Source organism: Rattus norvegicus, chromosome 17 (assembly GCF_036323735.1).
Source record: "Rattus norvegicus strain BN/NHsdMcwi chromosome 17, GRCr8, whole genome shotgun sequence".
NCBI classification, from domain to species: Eukaryota; Metazoa; Chordata; class Mammalia; order Rodentia; family Muridae; genus Rattus; species Rattus norvegicus.
This window is the reverse complement of record NC_086035.1, coordinates 60616657-60640543: the sequence shown is the minus strand read 5'-3', so window position 1 is coordinate 60640543 and position 23887 is coordinate 60616657. Positions and strand designations below refer to the sequence as shown.

Genomic DNA, 23887 nt, shown 5'->3' with positions numbered 1-23887 from the left:
TCTGGAAGTAAAGATGTGCAATATTTTTTTCTGAACTGTGAAGGGAGTGCTGTCAGGAACAAACATGTTTTTAGTCAAAACTTTTAATTATAATGGTTAAATGTCAGATTTTGTGGATTTCTGATGTTTTTGAAGACTATTTATATAAAGTATACTTGAACTGTTAAACTTTATCTATTCTTAATCATTTCTATGAGTAAATTGAAAGCACTTTATTACAATTAAATTAGAATCTAACCTATCCATGAGTTTACTATCTTATCTGGCCCTTAACTTGCATTAATCATCTTGTTCTTAAATGAGTTGTACAATGTCTAAGAGTAACAGTATTAATTTTAAATTGTTTATCAATATCTATATATTGATTAATTCAATGAAAACTTTAACTTTATACCAACATATAAGCTCTATACCAATGTAAGAGACTATAATTTTACATCAATTGCAAAGATTTATACCAATGTAAGATTATGGCTGCACAATATTTAAGAAAATTTAGTAATCCATCTCTCATCTATTGTTCAAAATTATAATCAGGTAGACTGAGAGGGCGACTGGGAGGACTAGAGAAGGGGAAACAGAAGTAACAGGAGAAAAGCAATCCAGCCACATGAGTTTTCAGGTTAAGTGGCCTCTCACCGAGGCTGGGGTAGCAGGGAATGATTCAGAAGTACTCATTGTGTTAGCAAAGGCATTTTAAGAATAACTGGCCCGTGCGTGCGTGCATGCATACATGCATGTTCTAGTCACAGATCCAAAATAGCTCCTGGGTAGGTGCCTGCTTGGGACTGGCCAGAAACACAAAGCTATGTAACAAAAATGGAATGCTACACACAGAGCACATATATGCATGTGTCTATATATGTACGCAACGACAAAGAGGTCATGGATTAGAAAGGGAGTCCAGGATATGAGAAGTGTTGGAAGGGGACAGAATGGGGTGGAAATGAACATACACATGTATAAGAGTCTCTTCGATACCTATAATATGTAAGGAATGTCCACTTACCTATGTACAAACAACCAAAGAAAATCTATAATATGTAAGGAATGTCCGCTTACCTATGTACAAACAAGCAAAGAAAACCAAGGCAGGTTATCTACACCTCAGCCACTGTCATGCACTGCTTCCAAGAGTCAGAATGTGTGGTCTTAAGTAGTAACTCAAGAAAATATGGTGCATACACACAAAGGAATATTATTCACCTACTCACCAAAGAAAGAGCCTACCATTTGTACCAACACAGATTTTGCTACATAAAGACAGAAAAACAATGTACGACATACAATTTTCATGTGGAAACTTTGGCTGAACTGATGATAGAACAGAAAAAAGTGTGGGGCCAGGCTGTCGAAGGGGGCTGGTCAAAGGACACAAACTTTCACTTTGAATATAGTAACAAGTTCTGTGAGTCTCTTGCATTAGTAATGAGCATATTAATTTTTCAACGGTACAATTATTTATCAAATCATCACACTGGATACTTTTAAAACACTCCATTTTGGTCAATTAAATATTTAAAATTTAACAACTGACAGCTATTACTAAAGATCTGGTATTTTGAAAAAAGATAGAAACCCTACATCTAGGAAGTTTCCCACACAAGTAAAAAAAAAATACATTTAAAAACTTTATTTTAGCAGTTTTTTTTTTCCAAGAACATATACAAGGGGTATTTATTTCCTAGAGAATGGAGTTTGTGGCAATCTTACAATACCATATGCACCTTTCTCCTATTTGAATCAAAATGTCACCCCCGCCCCCAAGGTATATGATTCAAGAGTCAAAAAGTCACTAAGAATGAAAGGGCAAATGATTTCCAAATGGGTCCTACTAAATCTCATTAGAATTGCTTACAAGGAAAAAGAGGATACAAGTCAGATCTCAGTATCTGGGAGTTCCCTATCTTTAACCAATCACAGCGCAAAAGTATTGGGGGCAGGGGAGAATTCTGTAAATGTAAATGCCATATGTACACATCATAGCATACTCCAATCATGCACACACACACAATAAGCATTTTAAAAATTGGGAGAGTCATACTGAACATGCACGAAGGCATTTCCTTGCTACCATTTTCTCAGCAACACAACATAGCAACAGCTTACTATACTGCACAACAATGTTACACTGTATTACACACATACCAATATTCTGTAGGTGATCTGTGTATAGTATCCTAAATAGACTTTCTATTAAAGGACTTAAACAGGGAAGGTGTTAATCTGAGAGGGACACAGAACCAAAATTCCCAGGATGACCAAGATTATTGCACTTCTCTGAACAATAAGGGTCAATGTTCTCTTACCATCAAGAATCTAAATTATAGTTTCAAGCATACTTAAATATTTTTTAGGCTCTAACTTATTATCTATCCCAGATGTCACACCAATAATCACGATGAGATTTAATTCTTAGATCCTGAACTCTATTAATTCCTAGTGTTGTAAGAATACTTGCAATTTGCAAACTTCTCTGAGAATGAGCACTGTGACTGTGGAAGCATGATAAACCTGCATACATTAAGTTTCTATCACCCACAATTTTGCACATACATGGCCTTTATACTAGTGGCATTTTTATGTACCTCAAGCAATCATCAAACTTCGAAAAACAACTGTATAACATTTCTGGCCATGCCAAAAAAAAAAAAAAACGTACAGGGCTCCCTCTGGGAAACTGGGTGAACAAAACTGCACACAGAAAGTTAACAAGACTAAATCACTGGCTGTAGATGCAGAAAAACATTCTAGGGGAACCAAGCATTTTACCATTCTGTTCATGTTATGAATACAAAATGTGGTTAACACATCAGTCACTGTGACCCTTTGGATTACTACATTTCAATAAACTGTTACTATTCTCTAGAATTATTCATTTCAAACATTTATCACTTTCAAAAGTCTGAAATGACAGTACATTTATCAATTTTTTTTTAAGAAAGGTAAGTAGTAAGGCAGCAATAACTCTCAGGACTACGAGAAAGGTGTGGGTAAAACCCTGAGAGTGAAGAACCAAGACTCCAGAGACAAGAGGGGAGGACCAAACAAGCTAACCAAGCTTAGGGTTAACCATCAAGACAAAGAAGAGGAATAGTAACACATGAGTAGTAACAATCTGCTGCTCACACGTGGCTAAAGAAGACACAAAAGAGGAAACAAGTCAGTATTACAGGCCTGTAATAGAAGGCACCTTTCATCACTTAACAACTAGCATGAATGGGACAGAAAACCAAGCAGCTAATTTTAGACATTAAAATACTAAAATATAGAGTATCTAGTAGAATATATGCCAGATAATATATATGCCAAAACTGACATGTTGCATTATTCTAGGCTTGGTTTGGCTAGTTAGAGAAAGGAGCTTGCAAATTGAAGTCTAAAAAGTACAAAGCAATGGGCAAAGGGGACCAGGAGGTAACATTTAGTACATCCAAACTAAATATTTACCAAGAACTAGGAACTCAAGCTAGGAATGTAAGAAACGCTATAGCTAGTTACTCCTTGAAATGTTAGTGTTCTAGCTCAAGACCGACAGGAAGGCACTAAAGGACTTTTATATACATTAGCAAATGTGCTTTTCATTTATCATGAGTGTTTCAGGCAAGAGTACCTGCAGGGTTGAGAATAAACTGCAAGAGATGGGGAAGGGTGTGACAACTATTTAATCCAAATCAAGAAATGTTAAACATAGGGGTTGGGGATTTAGCTCAGTGGTAGAGCGCTTGCCTAGGAAGCGCAAGGCCCTGGGTTCGGTCCCCAGCTCCCAAAAAAAGAACCAAAAAAAAAAAAAAAAAAGAAAGAAATGTTAAACATGCACAAGGTGACTCATAAGCTGCTACAAACAGGTGGTAAATGTTATAGACAAAGAAAAATAAAGGCATCAAAAACTAAGATCTAAACTGTGGAAGCTTGTGAATCAGGAATTGAAGGCCAGCCTCAGCTATACAGACAAACCTGGCTAAGCAAAAGTAAGTGAAGATCAATAACAAGATAACTAATTTTCATTAAACCTCAGTACTCTAAACTCAATAGTAAGAGAAGCCTGGAACTTATACTAGCTATTTGAAATATCCATTTCTAAAAATCAATAATGAAATTTAGGTTATAATATTCACATCAAGAAATAACAAGTTAGGGGTTGAGGATTTAGCTCAGAGGTAGAGCGCTTGCCTAGCAAGCCAAGGCCCTGGGTCCGGTCCCCAGCTCCGAAAAAAAGAACCAAGAAAAAAAAAAAAAAAAAAAAAAAAAAAAAAAAAAAAAAAAGAAAGAAAGAACAAGTTAGGATACTTAGCTCAATCTTAAGTCATCAGTCCTACACACATGCCAATAAGGGCAACGTAACTGGACTAAGGCTGTGTGTGTGTATTAAGTGTATACGAAGCAAAAACAAATGGAATAAATCACAACTTTGAAAAGGAATGGCTTGGAAAATATATAAGAAACTAAATAGAGTAAGGTACAAATAATGCAAATGCAGTGTATTCATATATAACATTCAAGTAATTTTTGAGTTTTAATAAACATATAAAGATTAGGGCCAAACAGAAGACTCAGGGAACAGCTGCTGCTCTTGCTCTTATCTTACAGCGGCCATGCATTTCATCTCCAGCACCAATGTGGCACACGAGTGGTACACATAAATACATGCAGGCAAAATTCTCATACACATAAAATAAAAACCTAAAAAATACATGAAAACTGAAGGAGCTGGAGGGGGTAGCCATGGAAGTAATCAAAGTATAGTATTCTCATGTATAAAACATCAAAATAATTTATGAAAGTTGTAAAATGCCTTCTTATACTTTTTTGTATTATGATAATAACGCATGTGAGCTTGAGGAAGCTAGAGGACAACTTGTCAGGCAGACCCTTCCATTCACAATAAATATCCTAGAGACTGAGCTTAGGTGCTGAGGCTTGATGGCAAGTGCCTTCACCCTCTGAACCACCACCCTAGCATTTCCAGTTTAAAATTAAACCAACGAGAAACAAAAATCAGTATTTGATTAACAGCCAGAATTTTTGAGAGTAAAAGCTACTCATTCTGATAAAGTATTTTTAATTAGCATACCAAATATTTTAGGTTTGTTTTTTAAAAAAAACATGTTTTTGAAGATCCTCCCGCCACATTCTCACCTTCCCCAATACTTTTTCTGTTTTCGTGTCACAAGCATTCTTTTTTTTTTTTTTTCGGAGCTGGGGACCGAACCCAGGGCCTTGTGCATGCTAGGCAAGCACTCTACCACTGAGCTAAATCCCCAACCCCCACAAGCATTCTTTAATGACCTTCCCAATCTCATTCTAGACCTATATTCGCTTTCTCCCTTTATAATTTCATGACCCACCCACAGCCACAGTCACTGATACAAATACAATCATAAGAAGCTAAGATCTAGGATAGCTCAGTCAGCAAAGTGCTTGCTGTACAACCGTGAGGACCTTAGTTCTACTTCAGAATCCATTTAAAAAGAAGATGGGCATGGTGGTCCAAGTGTGTGATCACGTAAAAAGGAGGAACAAACAAGGAGATGCTGGTCACCCATTAAAATCTACTAGAATTCCAGGTAAATGAGAAAATACAAAAACCTAGGATGTATATATGAAGAACATGCAGCATTTTACTTCCCAAGTCAGGGTTACTTCATTTATTATTTCCACACGTATCCATTTCCTATATAATTTCACTTTGTGACTGAATAAAATTCCATTATGCTTATGAAGCACTTATTTATCACCACTGATGTACAATGAGGTGATTCCATTTCCATACAATTCTAAATAGAACATGAATGTGCAAGAACCTATGGTAATAGAAATGTGGCTCTCATCCTTCTTCGGAGCTTCTCTTTGCAGGGGTAGGGTGGGATTGGGGTGGGGGAGGGCAGATGAAGAGCGTTATGGAAAGTCACAACTGGTAAAATAAGGAGAACAACTGATGAAGGGGCAAATGGCATGAACCTACAATATGATCAACAAACTGAGACTCAAGGAACATCCACTGATAGGGCAAAGAGTGTAGGAACAGAGGACCAGAAAGTCTGCTGTGGGATTGTTTCCTAGAAATGACTGGGAAGCTATACCCATGTCTCAACGTGATTGTCTAACAAGACCTAAATGACGACACCAACAGAAATGCTAAAAGTCTCCTGGGTCTCACCCCTAGTGTTGGTGTTCTGTGCTGAGTGAGGAAGATTTAAGTCTTCCCCTGGATGAGCCCCTTAATCTAATTCCAAAGCCCTGAAAATATACAAACAAGCAACAGCAAATGGATTCAGCAGCTTCTATCTATATATTTATGTATGTATGTATATATGTCTATGTGTGTGGGGTATGTGTGAGTGTATGTAGATAGACTTACATATACATATAACCATAACTACTAAAGAACATGAATGAGTTAGGGTGAGGAGTGAGCAATGTACGAATGGTTAGAAGAGTTAGAGGGAGAAAGTATTTGTTGGGATAATAATTTTGAATACAGGGTTGACCTTGGTATTGTTACTGTTACTGGGTAAATACCTGCCTGAGTCTTTTGTAAACATTCTTCTGCATCAGTTGGTGATTGGTTTTAATAAAGAGCTGACAGCCTATAGCAGGACAGAAGAAGAAAAAGCATAACTTCCAGGAAGAGTTGGAACTCTGGAAAAGAATCAGGCTCAGAGGAAGCTGGACGTTCAGGGACAGAATGAGAAGTTAATAAAGCACATGGCAAACAGGGACTAGTATAGACGGGATTATTAAGTTATGTTAGTTGGGAATAAACCTAAATAATAATAATAAAAATAATAAAAAGTCTCCATATCATTATTGGGAGTATGGTGGTTGAGAAACTAGAGATAATGATTCAATTATATTTTAATTCTTTAAAATTGGCAAATTTAAAAAAACAATCACTGTGGTAGAATAGAATCCCTCTGGATGTATGTCCAAGAGAAACAGCTCGTTCTAGCTTTGGGGCTGGGGGTATGGAGGTCTGAGAAACCTCTGTTCTTGAAAATGAAAAGTATATTTAACACACAATTTGAGACAAACTAGAAGCCACACTGCTTCTAGATAGAACTAAAGTAATGTTACTCACTGTTCCTACCTCTCCAGTGTCAAGATTAAAGAAGTATATATGAAATCGAAATATTTTCAGTAATTTTAAAGTTTATTTGGCATTTACAGACAAAACTAAAACTGGGTTCTGTCTACAATATTTTTGAAAATTTAAGCCTTCTTCAACTTAAACTTAAAAACAGCGAAGGTATCTGTTTTGGTGTCTGCTGTTCTCTACATTATGTACTAAAAACACTAAATGAACATCACCACACCAACAGGCAAAACCAAGATATTACCAAAGAAACACTACACTTCTGGCTGGGCATTTGAGTTAGCATGTGCTTGCGGAAATTACAGCAAACCCCGGTAAGGCAGAAATTCAAGCAAAAGTCTCGTTTCTCCTGATTTACTCATCTATTTATTTACAAGGGAGTTTTGTAATTATACATTTCAATCTGGTTCTGTATTTTGTTAAATAGTACTCAAGATGTTATGTGTTCAGTCAAAATGCTAAAATCTAGCAAATGTTTAACCTCCAAATTTTAATAAAGACCTGCCTGGTATTATTTCCACTTAATTCTTTACCTCTACACACTGCCAAGCTCAAAAGAGACCCTTTTCACAATATCAGAATCCAGTCAGCACTCAAGATTTCTGGCTATATGAATTAATTTCTGCCCTCAATACTGTGGACAGAGTATCGCACAAGCATTCTTGCACTGACAACATTTTCTTCTTCTGGTCATTCCTGTGATACTCAGACAGGTACATTACAGACCCAAAGATCAACTAATGAGTCTTCCAAAACCCAAAGAGAACTCCATATAATACTTGCCCTCTTCCACTGATATCAACATAAATGATGCTAAATGAAAAGCTAAAGCATCTAACACAAAGATACAGGACTACTACACAAAACTCAACTTTAAAATGTGTAACATTTATTCCTGATATCCTGAATCTCAGAAAATGTGGAATGTGCTTCATTTTATCAACATAAGAAAGGACTATCTTAACAGGACACTGGTAGTACAGATATTAAAACCAACAACTGACAAAGGGGACCTCATAAACAAAGGACACTGTCACGTGAGCGAAAAGGCAGCTTATGGAATGGGAGGGGGCCAAAAACTTCACCAGTTATACATCTGACATAAAGAATCTAGAGAAGCATTTATCATATGACCCAGTTTATCACTCTTGTGCACAGAGTTACACCAGCACTGTGTCCTAAAGGACTCTATACTACTATACAGTTATCTGCTCATTTGTGTTCACTGCTGTGCTGGTCACAACAGCCAGGAAATGGAAGCCACTTAGATTGATATCCATCTACTAATGAACAATGGAAATATGGTTTACATACACCTAGAAAAATGAAATTTCCAAACAAATGGGTGTTACTGAGGGAGGTTAACTCAGTCTGAGAAAGACAAAAAAAAAAAAAAAAAAAAAAAAAAAAAGCATGTACTCTCACATACAGATGGTACCTAGCCTTGTATGTTGAAGTTGCAGTACCCAAAAGCAGGAAACTAGTAAGGGTTCATGCTAAGGTTGATGAGACTGTGATGTAAAAAGGTAGAGCATAAAAGGGAAAGGACACTAAATACATTTCCTAAAATATTTACATAAGCTTGACACATCCATAAATATTTTATAAATAATAGACTAACATGTTTACATATACAATGAATTGTTCACCTAGAAAAGAAAAAGAAAAAGAAAAAAAATTACGGAATTTCCAAGTAAATGTGTGGATTGGAAATTATCATTCTCAGAGAGATAACCCAGAACTAGGGGGAAAAATACTGCATGTTGTAATCTCTCACTTGCGAAAGCTAGCTAGTTTTATGTGCAGGATTTAATTGTAGACATTGTCTCTCCCTGCTCTCAAACCACAGCTTATCAAATAAAAGGTCCAGTGACATGTATGAGTTACCTTTTTTTGAGTTCTTGGTCAGTGGGATCCATAAACAACACTCCTTCTTGCCCTCCAAACATCACTAAGACCCCCATTGTTGAAGACACCAAATACTTGAGTCATAGGACATGGAGAAACCAAGGTGGTACCAACTGGCTAGCTTTCACCGTATGCTGCAGGACCCTTGAACACTACAAAAATGACTAACCTGGAAAGATATGCCCACTGGTATAATAGTGGCACAAATATTATGGGAGTAACCAACGACTTTTAAAAAACAGATTAATGCAGAACAGAACTCACACTCGACACTGTTAACTTAGCACCCACATCTATAAAGGAAGAAAAAAACCAGTAGCTAGCTAGTACACACACCCCCCTCAAAACCTATTATTGCTTAGCTAAATACACAAACTATATTTAACTGCCACTTTAAGTCGTCTTTATACCTCTATAAGCACACTTCTTGACCCTTATCAGAAACCCACAACCACAGATAAGAGGCTGTGAAGTAGTCACATCTACATGCTTTATCTTAAATTACAACCCACTGCCACCAAGGTACGGGGATGGAATTGGAAGAAGGGGCAGAAACAATGCCAGACGCTGTTTAGAATGTATTTGCAGACAGGATATCATAGGCATAATTTTATTGAAGACTATGTAGAGATTTATCCTTGTGTTATTCAAATATTGATTTCTTTGCTCCCATACCTGGTTGCAATCTGGACAAGGCACTGTAATGCTTATTCGAAGTATCTCCTGCCTGAATGTTGTGTAAACACTGTCCCAATTTATTCTCTGACTTGTCAGTAAAAGTTGATCAGTCCGGTTTGGAGAGATGGCTCAGTGGTTAAAAGCACTGACTGCTCTTCCAGAGGTCCTGAGTTCAATTCCCAGCAACCACATGGTGGCTCACAACCATCTGTAATAGGGATCTGATGTTCTCTTCTGGTGTACAATGTACTCACATACATAAAATAAATAAATCTTAAAAAAAATTTTTTTTTTTAGGTTGACCAGTCAATTGGTGAAGAGAAGAGAGAATAGGGTCGAACTTCCAATCCAGTCAGGGGAAAGGGAGAGGATCTGCCAGAGGGCTGAGAAGACACAGTGAGAACATACTTGGAGCAGAGAGCACAAGACCAATACTAAAATGCAGGTATCTCACGGATTTTGGTTGAAAGGTACCCAGATTAGCTTAGAGAAATAGAATGGATTAACAACTGCTCAGCCATATTATGCTGTAAAATAAATCTCAGTCTGTCAAATTTATTTGGGAGCTAGCTAGGATAGAGAAAAATTATCACTTTTATAAATGCATTTATATGCTGTCAACACATCACCAATGTACCCATGAACCAGCAGTGACTAGGAATGTATGCACAAAATGAAGCCTGGAAAATCCCAACATGAATGAGGGAAGAGCATGGAGTCCCACTCCATCTCAGAGGCTTTTGTCAAATCATGGCTTCAGGAGACAAAATGTTCTTTAGGGATAGGGTCTGAAAGGATATCCATGCTCCCTCCCTCCAGGAGATGGTCTTACCCATGCACATACAAGTCAGCACTAACTCAACTAAAGAATCTAAATGCAGCCTATGAAGCTAATTGGAAGAATAAGAGGCATGGGCACAGAAAGGGGGTTTGGGGAATAAGGAGTGGATTTCATCAAGATACAGCCATGTATGAAATCCTCAAATACTAAAGAGGAGAATAAAATAAGTTCAACAAACCAAAGCATAAGTATCTGTGAGTCAACAACCCTGAATTTCTGAACATAATTTTGGTCAACTATGAACCTAGGTAAGAAGACATCTTTTTTTAAAAACACACAGAAAAATACTGGAAAGGTAATAGTGTAGTGATTTCTCAGAAGCAAACATTATTACACTAATATTCAAAAAAGGAATAGAGAACCACAAACACATTAACAGTAAATAGTATTCCACCAAAAACAAGCCTAGGAACCTGTAACATTCACTCAAATATAACCCAATAAACTAAGGACAGGTCTGACTAACTAAAATCAGTAAATTAATGAGCATATTGTGAAACAAAAGAAAACTTGGTCATTTTTCAGGTCAAAACTCAGATGTGACTCAAGAGACATTGATTTACCTGCCAAATAGCTTTGCCACATACATCAGTGAAATCAATCTACAAAATTTTTTAAACATTGAGCCATTGCTGAATGAGAACAGCTGTTTGGATGGATTTACCCCCCCCCTTTTTAAGACTTATTTATTTATTATATATAAGTACACTGTAGCTATCTTCAGACACACCAGAAGAGTGCATCTGATCTCATTACAGATGGTTGTGAGCCACCATGTGGTTGCTGGTATTTGAACTCAGGTCCTCTGGAAGAGCAGTCAGTGCTCTTAACCACTGAGCCATCTCTCCAGCCCTGGATTTATTTTCACAAGTCAATTTTTTTGTTAAAAAAAAAAAAATGACGTTTAGCCATGTAATAATGGCTGGCATTCTCGTTTTTCCTGTTCAAAGGGTCTTGCAATTAATATTGCTCACTTTAGGAATAAAACACATACACAATAAATCACTAGTTTAAATATGAATAGTTGTTCTCAAGAATGAAGAGCACAGACTACAATCTGTCAGTATTTTTAGGGATAGGTAATATACAACACCTTACACCTTGTTCCCAGTGTCCTAAAAGAACATAGTCTAGGACTGTAGGAAAACTCTATTTCTTAATTTTTATTTGCCTGGTCCTTCCTAGTATGTTGTTACTGTTAGAAGAAACTAGTAATAGCTTCATTTAACATAAGCATATATGTCTAGATTCTTACAAAGGACAAAAATATATCCTGCATTTAAACTCAAGGGTCCTCCAATTGAAGAGTCAGAGACATCCACCCCAATGATCATTTGCATTTAATAGCAGATTTCGCCCATTTGTATCATTGCACCAATCATTAATTTAGCTACATAGTAGGAGAGAAAATAACTTGATAAGTATATTATTGGGCACACACCTGTTATACCAGCACTTGAAAGAAGATTATCCTAATTGTAAGACCAGCCTACATAGATGAATTCCAGGATAAAAACTACACCTAGCAAAACAAACTCAAAAATATCAACCCATTAATTAAAAATTTTAAAACAAGATTAATGTAACTTAAAGAAATCATTTTTTAAAGTTTGATAAGACCTTCCTTATATGCAGTCTCATTACTATCCAGAAACAAAGTTGAGTTCTGTGTTCTACGTATTATCAAAGACAGAATACACAGAAAAAACTATGCCTTAAAAACTGAGAAATTAAATCTAACTGCACCATTATCCCACTGTGAGGAAACCCACGAATCACGTAAAAATACAAAAGATATTAAGCAAAGAGCTTGATCTATTTACTGAAATCATAGCAATGAAAAAGTATTTTCAAACATCAAAATTATTCCTAAGGGAAGGGTGTAACTCAGTGGTAGAGCAACTGCCAAGCATGAGTCTCTGCCTAGGTTTCACTCCCAACAAAAAATTATCTAATATAATGAAACATAAAAAGTATCTAGGATAATAGAGAATCTATGATATGTAAAGAACCATTAATTGCAAATACCAGTAAAGTTTAACAGAAATAAAACTAAATAATAATGATTTAAAATTCACGCAGACATGGACAAAAAAAAAAGACAAATAATTAATACAGACATGGGCCAAAAAGGACAAAAAGCAAACTGAAATCACATAGATACAAACAAAAAAGATAACCTTGGACTCTGAAAGCCTATACAATATGAACAAAGAAAAAACACCTTCATATTTTACATGTTCCAATAATAGGCTTTTTGGGGGAGAGAGGAATCAAGACAAAGTCACTCAAGCCTACTAAAGATCTGGTCTCAAAATAAGTTAAGTCAGGCCCAATATTTTTTAGCCAACATATGTTAATCCTACTTTTTCAAAGCACAACTAGCTTTCAAAGCAAAACTTAGTGGTCATATAAAAAAGTTCTCTGCCAGGTGTGGTGGCACACACTGTTAATCTCAGCACTTGGTGGCAGAGAGAGGGGATCTTTGAGTTTCAAGCCAGCCAAGAATACATACTGAGACTTTGTCTCAAAAAAAAAAAAAAAAAAAAAAAAACCAACAACAACAACAACAAAAAAAAACTAAATACATGGCCAGGCCTGATGGTTTAAGTTTTATTCCCAGCACTTGGGAGACAGAGGCAGAAAGATCTGTCTGTGAGTTCAAGGCCAGCCAGTACAATGAAACTTTGAGGCCAGCCAAGGAAACATTAAGAAAATCTCTAAATACAAAAATGAAACAAAACGATGTCTTTTCTCATTATGCCAAAATATTAACATTCTTACATTCTTACTCAACAACCCTCAAGCATCTTTACAATTCAACTGTCTCCAACAGGCACAGCCCTCTTTGATATTGATAAAGATTAAAATTTATTCTTATAAATCACAAATAGTGAATGTAAAAAATATTTTATGCAACCTTTCCTTATACTAGGCAAAATATTCTGAGATCATACTTTGCAAATATTGTTTTTATCATTACCAGAATAGATGAGTTCTGAGGTTAAAATAGGTTATAACTTTTTCAGGAAATGCTGTTACAGCATACAGATTCAAATTAAGAATTCAAAATTTTTTAAATCTAAGCCTATTAATTTATCCACCACACATATCCTAAGGATTCTCTAAGTGCTAATAATACTTTGAAAGCTGAGTGTGTGTGTCAGTGTGTGAGATAAGTTAGTTCAGGCTCACGCTACACCTTAAGGGTACCAGTCAATCAACAACTTTCAGAACTTGGCTCTTTCTACCATGGGTTCACAGGATAAACCTCATTGTTAGGCTTGTGCTACAAAGTGCTCTGACCTGTTATCTCATTTCAAAGTCTCACAAATACACATAAATAAACTATACGAACTAATTGCTGGTACCTAACTCAGTGTAAATATGCTAACTTGTATGTTTTCAAATAGAAGAACTCAAATTAACTACTGAACTATCCTAGTGCTTAAAATAATTTTATCTAAAATAACAGTGGCTACAAATTACCCAAATTTGGTACATCCACTGATCTATGCAGTTGCTAACACAAGTTAGAAATCTCTCTAGTGCCAGACATTAGCTAGATACCTTTGCCACTAGACATTAAGTTGGTTATTTAAGACGCATACAAATTATAAAACCATCCATTTGTATAGGAAGGTGACCGAGAAGTTCTTGAGCTGAATAAAACATGCAGAATACATGTTCTAGCAAATAATCACTCTAATCGGCAGAGTCCTCATGTTGTCAAGAGTTAGAAACCCGAGAACTTCAAATTACAAAGACCTACATTAAACTAGTTTTATTTAAAATTCAATTTTCTAGGTTCCATCTCCTAACTCCTATGACTCAGAGTAGTTCAGACGTTATCAAATAAACTGTAGCAAGCTCTTCTGCAATCCTGACAAGCAGCCAAAATTGGTTACCACCTCTCCAGACTCACTCAAGTTTTTATTTATCAAACATCCCACCCAAATTTGCAAATGGCACAAAGGATGTGAACAAATGCTCTGCAGCCTGTTTTATAGCTCTCTTTATTCAATTATCCACCACGCTCCTTTCTTTTCTAACTCTAAAAGAACCAGTTAACCTAGTTCTTTGAAACTGACACTAACTTTTAAGTATTCAGAGGAGTGCATGGTATATAACCCCAGCAGAGGCTGGCAGGAAACTGCCAGAGTCAGAGGCCTATCTTAAAAACAAACAAGCAAGCAACAAGCACAAACTGAAAAACCCATTCAGAATAGTAAAAACAAGTCTAAGAATTTCAAGTCACTGAAAAACTCTTTATCCCCTCAGTGGCTTCACAGCACTTTAACTAGATCAATTCTACTTCCTGTATGGGAAATAAGTATATAACAAAAAAAACACCACTCAGGGGCTCTTAGGGAATACTCAGGGGCCACTCTCAGGGAATCATCACAAAGTGGCAGTAAGCACAAAACCATCCTTTTCTAGGTAGTAGGAAGTATACTTAAGGTATACTCTACCTTAAGTATAATCTGAGGGTAGAAATAAAGTTTTATGTACATGGAAGACTCTGGCTTGCTACTAAACAGTAGGGCCTAAAGGTTTTGATTAATTTAATCAGCAGACCAGGACACACTAGGAACTGATTTCAGAGGGGGACTATGTGATCAGAGGGACTTTGCAACTTTAAGGTATCACAGAAGCCCTTAAGAGAATGGACATATGGGGCTGGAGAGATGGCTCAGTGGTTAAGAGCATTGACTGCTCTTCCAGAGGTCCTGAGTTCAATTCCCAGCAACCACATGGTGGCTCACAACCATCTGTAATGAGATCTGATGCCCTCTTCTGGTGTGTCTGAAGACAACTACAGTGTACTTATATATAATAAATAATCTTTAAAAATAAAAAAAAAAAAAAGAGAGCGAGTGGACATATAAACTTGAAATACTAGGCTCTGAAATGATAAGGGAATTAGTTTCCTAACTTGTTACAGTGTCTCAAAGGTACCAGCTCAATGTCATCTTCTCTTTAGCATCAGTTAACTGATATGTCACCCCAAAACCACACAGCATACACACTTAGGAAAAGTTATGCTTTCAGCAAATAAAACAATCATAATTTTATACCTTATAAAGCCGAAGTCATTGGCGTGTCACACCAATTATTTTTGTTATCTAGCTAAGTAGAAATTAGTTTGACTAAGAGATTTTCTTAAACAGTCAAAGTGGACATCCAAATGTTTATATTTATAAAATAGAAATACAAAAAAAGACCTTGATAAATAACAATTTCTCCCAAAAATAAAACAAAAGGGAAAAATAGTGGTATGGCAAAAAGCTATAAGAGAAATAACTTGTTATACATTTTTAAATCAAGATTTATAATCACACATGCTTAGACTGTGCACAGTTGGGTGTTTTCTCAAATTAAGGGCAAAGCACCAGAGCTGAAACATTAAGACATTGAAACTGTCAGACTGCTGACATGCTTCAGCACTTCAAAAGTGTATACAGGAGAATCAGGAATTCAAGATAAGCATGGGCCACCTTTTCAAAATGATCAAAGAAGTAAAAACACTAGGGAGGAGCTGGTGAGAAGGCTCAGGGGTAAGGGTGCTTGCTGCTAAGCCCTACCTGAGTCCAATCCCCAGGCTCCACAAGATAGGAAAGAACTTCTGACCCTCTTGCATGCTCCCTACACACAAATATGTGAATGTAATAATAAAAAAAAGCAGGGATGCTGATGCAGGATCATCAAGACTATATAAGGGCATTACATTGAAACCCTGTGCCACCCAGAGAAAAGACAAAAGTCAGACTACTTATCTTTCAACCTTACTCTGTTGATCACTTAAGTATTTCCTGTTTTTGTAACTTGCCTAAAGGTTCAATGACTATATTTCTGTCTATACTACATAATAAGATGACTTTTTTTTTCTTTTTTTCGGAGCTGGGGACCGAACCCAGGGCCTTGCGCTTGCTAGGCAAGCGCTCTACCACTGAGCTAAATCCCCAACCCCATAAGATGACTTTTTAAAGAAAAAGTTTTCATAAAACCAAAATTACTCATCAGTGAAGTTTCTAAAATCCATATATAAGCATATTAAATTCTGTACCAAAGTAACAACTCACTTAGCAAAAGAAAAAAATAAACAAGCTTTATTCTCAGGTGGGAAACTATAATTTCTTCCTAAAGAAACTTTTGGTAAATAGAAAACACTAGCATGTAACAACTTGGCCTAGAGCTATACATATATAGTGTACTATAATGTTCAGTCCTACCTTTGATATTACAAATTAGTTAGGTAAAAACTAACCACTAAAAAAAGCTTAACGAAGGTACTAAGTCGATAAAAGCTAAGTTTTAAACTAACCCATTCCATATTAAGCACTATCAAATAAGTTTTTAGTTTGTCTCACTTCAGAGCTTACAACTCACCAGTAGAAAGAGACAATTTCAAGACACACCTATCAATAGTTTCCTGTTTTATTTCCTTTTTTGTAGAAATGTAAAAATAGCAAAACTATTTGTACTACTTTCCAATGTCAACATGAGGGGCAAGTACAACTAGAGCTTTCTATGAATGATGGAAAACCCTGCCTAAAATATACCATGATGAGCATAGGACCACACTTAATAGGATTATTTTATAAAAAGATGCAGACATTATTAAACTGTATCTAGAAAACTTAAATTTCCAATGATCAGTAGTGATTAATTCTTTAACGTATTAGTATGTTACCCCAAATGTTCAGTACTTTTGAGGTTTAGGGTGTCTCTTTAGACTTTACCAGCTGAGATGTATCATCATCCAAAAGGCTTTAACATTGACAGGATTTCAGATCTTCTGATGAGGCATGCTCAGCATACATAATGAATATATTACAAGATGAGAACATTTCTAGAACTGATGGGATAGACAGAACATACAGCTAGAAACTTCAAATCCTCAGAAGCAGTACTTAATATGTAATTTTGTAATTTTACTAAGTTCACACACTCGTGTATGTAGGTACACGCATACATAAATACATATGTGCCTACATATATACATACATACATACATATTTCATCTAAACAAGAACTCCAAATATACTTTTTCACTCATGGAAGACAACGAGTACTGTTAAGTCTGAAATTCTGTGAAGTTTCACAGAATCCCTACAAAAATAATACACCCTAAGTTATTTATACCATTAAGTTTTTTTTTTTAATTACTTAAAACTCCTAAGGATTCTCTCAAACACTTTCTTTTCTCTTGTTTTTGAACACAATGAAAACAAAAACAGATCCAGAAACTGTGGACCACTACTCAAATCCCAGAACTCAGGAGGGGCTGAGGCGGTAAGGTAATCACACAGGCCCTGACTCAAAGAAAAAGTATAAATACACTCATTATACACGTGTATAGTGAACCTCAAAGGTGTACCCTGAACTGAAGATTGATTTTATAAGGAGATGAATCTCTATGGATTGGGGGCCAGTCTGGTGTGTATCACATTCCAAGCCAGCCAGTGAGATCCTCTCAAAAGAACAAGATTTTAATTTAAAAAGGAAAAATTAGCTCATAGTATGTTCCATTCCTGCCATAAAGAACTAGGAAAGAATAGAGTTATGGTATCTGTTATGCTACAGAAGTCAGAGAAGAGGTGGAAGTGAATTACCAAATAAGGTATAATTCAGCATGTAACTAGGGAGAAAAATTACTAACAATCTGCTTGCAAATGGAACTAATCAACAAAGACACAAATAAAAAGTAAACAAAGCCAATGAGTATTTGAGTTCGTTTATGAGAGAGAATGAAAACCAAAGTGAAGAAACAAACAAAAAGGGAAGACAAGCAACTAACCCACTATTAGGCCTAAACGACAGTCAAAAACCCTAAGGAAGGCTTCAAGGCAAAGGGTCACAAGGACCACAGCATAGCTTGACTTCCACGAATATAACACAATTCTTGGCACAACAGTTGTTGAATGAATAAGCAAGGAAACTGGTGAGGACTATTTTAACCCTAAAGGAATTCACTGCCTCACTGTAAGTAGATGAAATCATTTACAGACACTTTCTTGAGTGTATAATACTAATTTCTTCCTGGATTTCAGAATGGATGGTTGAACTGGGTAAAGCTGTTACAAAACAACTTGAGAGTCTATCAGCTCAAGTACAATATACTATTGCAGTTCAATTACCAAAACTGCTCAAAACAAAGCATACTAAAAGTATAGTCTAGCCTTCCAATAGTTAATGTGCAAAATAAACATAGAAGAGTTATTGATCAATAGTACTATCCAGGAGGCATGCAAAACTATAGAAAATTCACCCATAAAACTGACAATTGTCATTTTAGTATCCAGGATTGTCTAATACTTGAATACGCTACCTGCTACACTTATAAGCATGTTAAGTTTATCTGCATAAGCACCACAAAGTGATATCTATATTCAATACAACTATCTTCTGCTAATTACTCCATCCTAAAGCAATCTCCTGATCATTAATAATTCCTCAATGCAGAGGCCAGTGTTTCTCAATATATGATAGCACCAAGTAATGCTGATTCTGCCATTAGACAAAAAAATAAAATAAACAAAAAAGAGTAAAATGGAAGATGTAAAATATTTTCAAAAAGCAGTTAAAGACATCAAGAACTAGTCATAAACAAAAGCAATAAGCCTCTGGCATTCTACTGCGAATCTCCTCCATTATTTAATCAATACTGCGTGAGTAAATGTTATCTACTTAAGCAATGAGGTCTTATTGTCAAAGAAAAATAGACAGCTTTTAATTACCCGAGTGAAACTATTTTATCCCACAATGTGGGCTTTAAAAGTAAATGTTATGTCCATAAACTGTAAGTAAAGTCAGCCTAAGAATGTACTGATTCCCATCCCCACCACAATTTGTGAGCAGGTAACAGGAAGATATCAGCACTGCAAAAAATAAAACAAGACTAGCTTAATCTTCCTCAGCTGTAGAGCTCATCTGAGGCTAGCCTCAATACAAAAGGCCAAATAAGAATTTAAAAAAGGACTGTTTCATCTAAACATCAAGACCCCCAGGGGGTGGAACATAAAATTTTAAATGGTTATAACAAAAATTAATTTCCTGAATTTCAAAAAACCTTTTTAGTGGTGGTAGCTATCTTGATAAACTTCTTACGTGTATAATTCATGATTACAATTAAAACTTGAACACCTTGGGAAATAATTTGAAGGACCAATGATTTCAAACTAAAACCAAAATCCTTAAAAACTCAAAAATTTCTTTCTTGGGAAACTGTTTAGGAACTCTCTAATCATTAGCAAACATTTAGTTTAAGACTGTATTTGTAAAAGCACTATCAAACACTGTGCTCATGCTAACACCATTTTCCTACAGTGCCTGCAAAAATAAAAAACAAAAATGGATTCAAAGTGGTATCAGCACATGGTAACTTCCCCAGCTAAATGCACTGTTTTCTTGAACTCTCGCAGTATGCATACATGATAGTTTAGGCCAGAAAGCTACTTACCACCTTCCCTTTCTCTAACTCTTTGAGTATGCACATTTTTGGCCTTATTGTGACCTGTGTTGTCACTGTATTTGTTTTCAGGACTATTAGATCTCCGCAACATTTTGTTTGGTGGTGAAGGATCTGCGGCGTCTCGCATCTTTTCATGTCTGTGATCACCACTGCTGGGGTGACTCTTTGACGAATACTTAAGTGTCTGTAAAACATCACCCCCCCAAAGAGAGAAAAATTGAAATTTAAACTCAATTCTCAATTTAAATTACGAGTTTTGGTATATCAAGTTCCCTTACACTAAAACTCAGAATTTCCATTTTCAGTACTTCCTTTATTCAGAGACGATGTAAATGATCAAAAGTTACTGTGCAACTCCTAGTAACAAATGCAACCATAAAACACACAAACACACACACAAAGAAAAAAACCTACTCGATCATGTAAACCTTTTTAAGCAGTATTTTGGCACACTGATCCACTAGAAAAAAAAACCTTCAAAACTAAAATCACTTTTTGAGAGCTTAAATTACTATCCATTTAATCTCTATAACTAATAAATACATCAAGCACATCTATAAATTAGCGTATTTTAATAACCATATTTTTTAAAAAACAAGTTTTTCCTCTTTTTTTGATTTAAATAAAGCACTATCCCTAATTTATAAGTTTTCAGGGATAAAATACTTTTAAAAGTAACAATATGTGCCAGAACAAACTGATTCATGAACAATGTTTCTAAGAAGGCATAATTCTAAATGCTCTCAAAATAATGGTTTTACACTGCAGGTGTCTGAAGATGAACACAATGTATCAGTTGGGAGGGAAGGAAGGAGGGGGAGAGGGAGGGAAGGAGAGAGGGAGGGAAAGAGAGAGAGAGGTCAATAATGTTTGACAGATGCAAATGTTCTGACATCCCAGAAGTTCCTGTACCAGGTTAGAAAACATGCTTGCACTCTTCCCAGGCTGGTGGCTCTCACGTGTAATCAAGCATTCAGAAGACTGACAGGAGTAAAATTGGACACAAGCCTGGACCACAGAACCTTGAGGGGGACACAGACCTGTTCCTATTCTTTTCTCTTTTAAAGGTGATTAGAGTATAAAGCATTTACTTCTGTTGTCTTCAGACAGTATCCTGAGGACACTTCAGCAAACCTTTAAAACTTTACATGCAAAACCTTCAGTGGAATAGACACCCAGAATCATTTCTATTAGAATGAAGTACTAAGTCACAGAAGGTTTAAATTAACTGAAGCAAAAACAAAACCTTTCCCTTGAAATAGAATAATCTGAGCTAAAAAAAAAAAAATGGTAAGAGTATCGTTACTGAGAGTAACTCAAGTTACTTCTCTCTGGCCGTTCATATACTTTTAAAACTTTCACATTTATCTTTCAGCTCCCCAATAGAATAGTAAGCAAATGTGCCTCCGAAGTCACCTATCACTACACCTCAGTGACTCCTTCACACTCAAACCTAGCCAGGTCTTCCTGCTTCCGAGTATTTTTTTTTTCCTTAAAAACAAACAAGCAAACAAAAACCAAAAGGCAAAACAAAACAAAACCCTGAACTTCCTCTAGTCAGCTCTCAAGATAAGTCCCTAGACACGTTTGGAGAATGCTAATAAAAGCCAATACGGAATTTTAAGCGGGCCAGTGGTGCTACTTTCAGATTTGTTGCACCAAAGGGCCTGTAGCGACTTTTGAAGCCTGCGCTCGAGTAGCAGTCCCTCCCTTCCCCCTCCAACCCCTTCAATCCCTCCACCCCATGATCGGCTGGTACCTGGAAAGGCTGAGAGTCCCCCCTCCGGTCGTGACAGCTGAAAAACAGTAAAGAAGGACCGTAGTGTGAGAGACATCCCGGGAAAGGAAGAAAGCGGGTCTCCCGTCCGCCCCTCCCCGCGGGCCGGCGACAAACGTACCGGCGCGGATCTGTGCGCTGCGGACGCTCCCGGGGCTCAAAGGCCCGGGTTCGGACTCGGGCCGCAGCCGCAGCAGCAGCCCGCTCGCCAAGCCCGCCAGGTCCCCAGGGCGCCCGCCTGTCCGCCCGGCCCGGCCCGGCCAGCCGCCTCCTCTGACTGATCCCGATCAGGGTTAACAACAAAAATGGCGGCGCGGCCAGCTCCCGATAAGGACGCCCGCCCGCCCGCCCGCCCGTCCGCCTGCCCGCCCTCCGCCGCGGCCCGGCCCGAAACGAAAAGACGATTTACCCATCACTGAGTCTCTGCTGTTTCCTCGCATACATTACCATCAATGCCCGGCTGTGTGTGTGTGTCGGGGAGGGGGAGAGCGGCCGCGAGGCGGGCGGGCGCGCGCGCGGGCGGCGGGCGGGCGGCGGGCAGCCCCGGCACCAGGACTCGGCGCACCCTCGGCGGCTCGCGGCACCTCCCCGTTACTGGCGCCGGCGGTCCCCGGTCATCTCCCTCCGTCACCACCGCTTAGGGTCAGCCGGGACAGAGGTGCCAACTACAGGGCGGCAGCGCGAGCCGGGGGGAGGGGGCGAGAGGCCGTGTTCCGGTCCCCGCGGAGAGCGAACGCCTCCAGCACCTTCCCTCCTCCTGCTCCGCCGCCGCCTGCCCTCCTCCCCCCCGCCGCCGAGTCCTTCTCGCCGCCTCCTGCCGCTGCTACAGCCGCCGCCGCTCCACCAACTACATCCGGGCAACTCGGACGCAGCCGCCTTCGGGAAAGCTCGGCAGTTTCCGCCACACCCCCTCCTCCCCACCCCGCGCAGCTCGAGAAAGCCGCCTTCGGCAAACCTCGGCTTGCTCCCGCCCTCTTCTTCCTCTGAGGCCTGGGCTCCTAGCGCCGCGACCCGTCAAGCCCTTCCGGTTGCTGCTTTTCCTCGCTCTCGAATCCGGCCACTCCCGTTCCACTTTAGGGGTAGTCGTGCTCGGGAGCCTGCGTGAGGCGGGCCCTGGGGCCTCCTGGCTGCGCGGGGTGGGAGCCGCCTTCGGGAGGAGAACCGTGGGGCGCGAGGGACGCCATCTCGGACTAAATGCGGAGCGGCGGCAGCTGCGCGTGCGCCCAGAGGCGCAACGGCGGCGGGGGCGGGGTGCCCTCCGCGAGGCGGCCGCGGCCCCCGCCCCTCGGGCTCCTTGCGGGGGTCGGAAAGCCCCTAATTGGGCGGCCCGGACGGTTTTCGCGGAGCCTCGACGGGCCGCGGCGGAAGTCGCCCTCAGTCGGCCGTGAGAACCCAGAGTCGCGGCCGGTGCTGTCACCGACTAGCGCGGAGCACACGCCTGTGGCTCAGGCCTGGGCACTGCAGACGTAAGTGCCCGGCCACGGGGAGCCACCGAGCCTTCCTACCGCGATTCCTGTGTCCCTCCTAGCTCTTCCTCTCCCTGGAAGGAAATTCTTTCGAGAGGACGGGTGTGAAGAAAGCGTGCGGTGTAGTGAGTGAGGTTGCTATAAATTATTTGCGATACACGGGGAGGAAACGTAACAGTGACAATCTTTTCTTGGTGGCAGCCCCGGAACATGGGCTTAACAGAAGGAATTGCAGTAAACAGTAAAGAGAGCAGGATAAAACACATAAGGAAAGTAAACAATACCCCATCAAGGTTAAAAAAGAAAAATCGAAAAGACTATTTGGTATCCAAAAAGTTACAACAGTGTTAATTCTAAATAGTGTAATAACGGAATAGACCTAGAAATAAAGAGATCTTGAAATCATAGCAGAAAAAAAATGTTTAAATGGCAGTGTCGGCTTGTCAGATTCACTTATCAAATGCTAAGAGATTGTTATGGCAACTAGTAAAACCCTGCTTAGTGCCCACAGAAGCTGTCAGTAACTAGGAAAAAAAGGTGGTCAGTGCCTGGAATGACAGGGGAGGGCTAGAGGGAGAGGTCATTGGTAACAGATTAAACACAAGAAACAATTAAAATGCCCTTGGTGGGGCTAGTCAGATCTCTC

The 23887-nt window shown here is 38.5% G+C and overlaps 1 protein-coding gene across 19 annotated transcripts in view; it reads right to left on the bottom strand.

Annotated features, from left to right (window-relative positions):
* Window positions 1–22842, bottom strand: part of Wac (WW domain containing adaptor with coiled-coil) — a 60070-nt gene extending 37228 nt beyond the window's left edge. For 6 of the 19 annotated variants that reach the window (XR_010058875.1, XM_063276462.1, XM_063276463.1 and 3 more), the window contains exons 1-3: window positions 22185–22322; window positions 21759–21794; window positions 19987–20201 (exon numbers count right to left, since the gene is read on the bottom strand). Coding sequence is in view for 17 of the 19 variants with exons in the window: in XM_063276462.1 (XP_063132532.1) it covers window positions 19987–20201; window positions 21759–21794; window positions 22185–22225 (292 nt within the window). In the remaining 2 variants the exon portion in view is untranslated. Of the gene's footprint in view, window positions 1–19986; window positions 20202–21757; window positions 21795–21896; window positions 22100–22184; window positions 22627–22730 lie in introns of those variants that run through there. The other 13 variants (XR_010058876.1, XM_039095730.2, XM_039095738.2 and 10 more) reach the window with 9 other exon arrangements.
* Between the last annotated feature and the right edge of the window lie 1045 nt (window positions 22843–23887).